The following is a 2,859-nucleotide window of genomic DNA, read 5'->3' as shown; positions in this document are numbered from 1 at the left end:
CCGACGGTGCCATGGGGGTCTTTGGGCACAGGGGGGCTGGGAAGGCGGAGTGGCCCCCTGAGCTCCCAACTTCCTGTGGGGTGCTGGGGGCTGCTGGATCCAATCTCAGCCTTGGATTCTGCCAAAACTTTCAGTTTAGAGGAATTACACAGGTGTGACTGAAACACTTTTGTCCCTCAGGTTTTAATGGTGGCAAATCATATCAATTGATAGAAATGAATTTATTTAGGGTTACAAATGATCAGACAAAAGATCTTCATCAGAATTATTTACTGCACCACATAAACAATAAAACTACCAGGAGTATAGGTTAAGATAGTACAGTGCTCTACACTAAAGCAATTGTTGAAGCAATTCTACTAAAGCTGGCACAAAAGCAATAATTCTGAATTAGAGATGGATGGAACTTCCCCAGACCAACGCTCATGTGGAGATCTCTGCTCTTAACCTCAAAAAGTGACCTTGGGGGGTCCCCAGCCAAGGCAGGCATCTCCATACACCCCCTAAGAAGGGTTCTGTTGGCAGAACCTGCCCCTGGGAAAGGGGACTGGCCCTTTCTGGTAGAAAGGGATTGACTGCCAGTCACTGGACTCCACGGGTTGCCTCACCATCAGGAGGTTCATTTGGGGTGGAAGCAGTGGCCAAAACTCTTCCCACAGTTGGGGCACTCAAAGGGCTTCCCTTACTGGTGGGTCCGTTGGTGTGAGGTCAAGGTAGAGCTCTGGTTGAAGCTCTTCCCACACTCCCCACACTTGTAAGGTTTCTCCCCGGTGTGGATGCACCGGTGGGTGACGAGGTGAGAGTTCCGGTTGAAGCCCTTCCCGCAGTTGGTGCACCGGAAGGGCCTCTCATCCGTGTGCGTCCGCTCATGCAGGAGGAGATGTGAGCTGGTCTTAAACCTCTTCCCGCATTCCAAGCACTTGTACGGCCGCTCCCCAGTGTGGATGCACTGGTGTTTGTGGAGGCTGGAGCTGTCACTGAAGCTCTTCCCACATTCCCCACATGTGTAGGGCCGCTCCCCAGTATGGATGGCCTGGTGTCGGATCAGGTTGGAGCTTTGGTTGAAGCTCTTCCCACATTCCAAGCACTTGTAGGGACGTTCTCCAGTGTGGATGTGCTGGTGGGTGAGGAGGTTGGAGCTGGAACTGAAGCTCTTCCCACATTCCCCACATGTGTAGGGACGTTCTCCAGTGTGGATCTGCTGGTGTCGGATCAGGTGGTAGCTCTTCTTGAAGCTCTTCTCACATTCCAAACACTTGAAGGGCTTCTCCCGGCTGGGAGGCTGGTCAGGAACCACCAGGTCAGAGCTCCCCCTCAAGCTCCAGCCACCTTCCCAGCACAGGCTGGCTCTTTCCTCCTCAGAGCACCCTTGACTGGCTTTGGAGCCCCTCCTGTGAAGGGATCTCCGGCCCTTTTCCTCCCCGCTGCCTTCCTGCGCCGGGGAGCCCTTCAAAACGGCCTCTCCCACCAGGGTCTCACGGGGGGATTTGTCCTCCGGGCTCTCCGTCCTCAGCTCAGGGCCTGTGGCAGGAAGCAAGAAGGACATGGAGGGGATTTGCCTCTGGCCCACAGGGAAGGCCAAGGACATCCCCCCAACTCCGGCCCCAGCAGGACGGCGGCGGCAGCAGGGTTGTCCTGCAGCCGGGGCCATGCTGGGCTGACAGAGCCAGCACAACACCCGCCCAAAGGGACACTGACTTCCTCCTCACCTGCCTGGGGGGCCCAAGGCATCTTCCTCTTCCTCGCAGCCTCCTCCTCCATCCGCCCAAGCTTTGGGAAGGACAAATCCTGATGGGAGGGAATAGAAAGGCTGAGTGCATTTGCTTGGGGGTTCCTCCTGCCCAAGTCCATCTCTAGAACTCACCAGGCATCCTGTGTCCATAAAAACTTCCAAAACACCAAGATTTAGCCCAGAAAAACCTAAACCACCCAGATTCAGGAAAAGAATTCCTCAAAAATAGCAAGAAGACCCCTGCTTTCCCGAAGTGCAAATACTTGACATTTGACTAAAATATACTCCAAAATATGAAGATTAGCCCAAACAACCTGTCCCAGAAGTTCCCCCTCTCTGGACTTGTCCCCTCTGGCGTTCAGAGGGTCTCTCTTATCTGGGATGCTGGAGATCCCAGTTCAGCATGCTGGGAGTGTTGGGGTCCCAAGGGTCCCTTCTCCTCTGACTCTCACCTTTGGGGTGCCACGTTCCCGGACATTCCCTCTCTCCAAGTTCTCCACTTGGTTGTCTTGGGGATCCCAGGGGTCCCCACTGTCCAGGTTTCCCCTTCTCCATGCCTCCCGTTTCAGGTTCCCAGAGGTCCCGGGGCTCCACCCTCTCCATGCTCCTCCCTCCAGGCTGCCGGGGATCCCCCAGCTCTGGCATTGCCCCACTCCACCCTCCACACTCGGCAGCTCCCGGGCTCCACACCCACCCCCGGCACTCCCGGGAAGCCCCAAACCCGCTGTGTCCCCCCCACCGGCACTGGGCTGACAATGGAGCCGGCGGGGCCTGACCCAGCAACACCAACCCCCATCGTGGGGGGGACCCGCATCCCCCCACCAACTGCCAGGGCTCTGCCACCAACCCAGCCCGGCACCCCCAAAAAACACCTCCCGCCCACCCCCAAGAGCCACCAAGGGCACAGTCCTGCACAAGGACCGGCTGTGCCCAAGGCAACCAAACAGCCCCACAGGAGGGGGGACACCAGAGGCTGCCCCAGGGCAAGGAGTACAGGGAGCAGAACGAGCGCCCTGACACATGGGCGGGCTCTGGGTTCAGCCTGACCAGGGGCAATTTGGCACCAAGAGCATGGCCTCGAACACTGGCTCGGCACAGGGGGCCCGAGCTCCCCCCTCTCCAGGCTC

The 2,859-nt window shown here is 57.5% G+C and overlaps 1 protein-coding gene across 1 annotated transcript; it reads right to left on the bottom strand.

Annotated features, from left to right (window-relative positions):
* Window positions 1-473: 473 nt before the first annotated feature.
* Window positions 474-2,011, bottom strand: LOC108491867 (zinc finger protein 239-like). The gene is made up of 3 exons (XM_017803667.1): window positions 1,865-2,011; window positions 1,710-1,791; window positions 474-1,521 (listed from the first exon to the last, which is right to left on the bottom strand). The coding sequence occupies exons 1-3, from the start codon at window positions 1,880-1,882 to the stop codon at window positions 683-685; spliced, it is 939 nt and encodes a 312-aa protein (XP_017659156.1). The 5' UTR covers window positions 1,883-2,011; the 3' UTR covers window positions 474-682.
* Between the last annotated feature and the right edge of the window lie 848 nt (window positions 2,012-2,859).

This window comes from Lepidothrix coronata, unplaced genomic scaffold, assembly GCF_001604755.1.
Source record: "Lepidothrix coronata isolate B3197 unplaced genomic scaffold, Lepidothrix_coronata-1.0 Scaffold2158, whole genome shotgun sequence".
NCBI classification, from domain to species: Eukaryota; Metazoa; Chordata; class Aves; order Passeriformes; family Pipridae; genus Lepidothrix; species Lepidothrix coronata.
The sequence above is the reverse complement of the archived record's forward strand: the minus strand, read 5'-3'. Positions and strand labels throughout refer to the sequence as shown.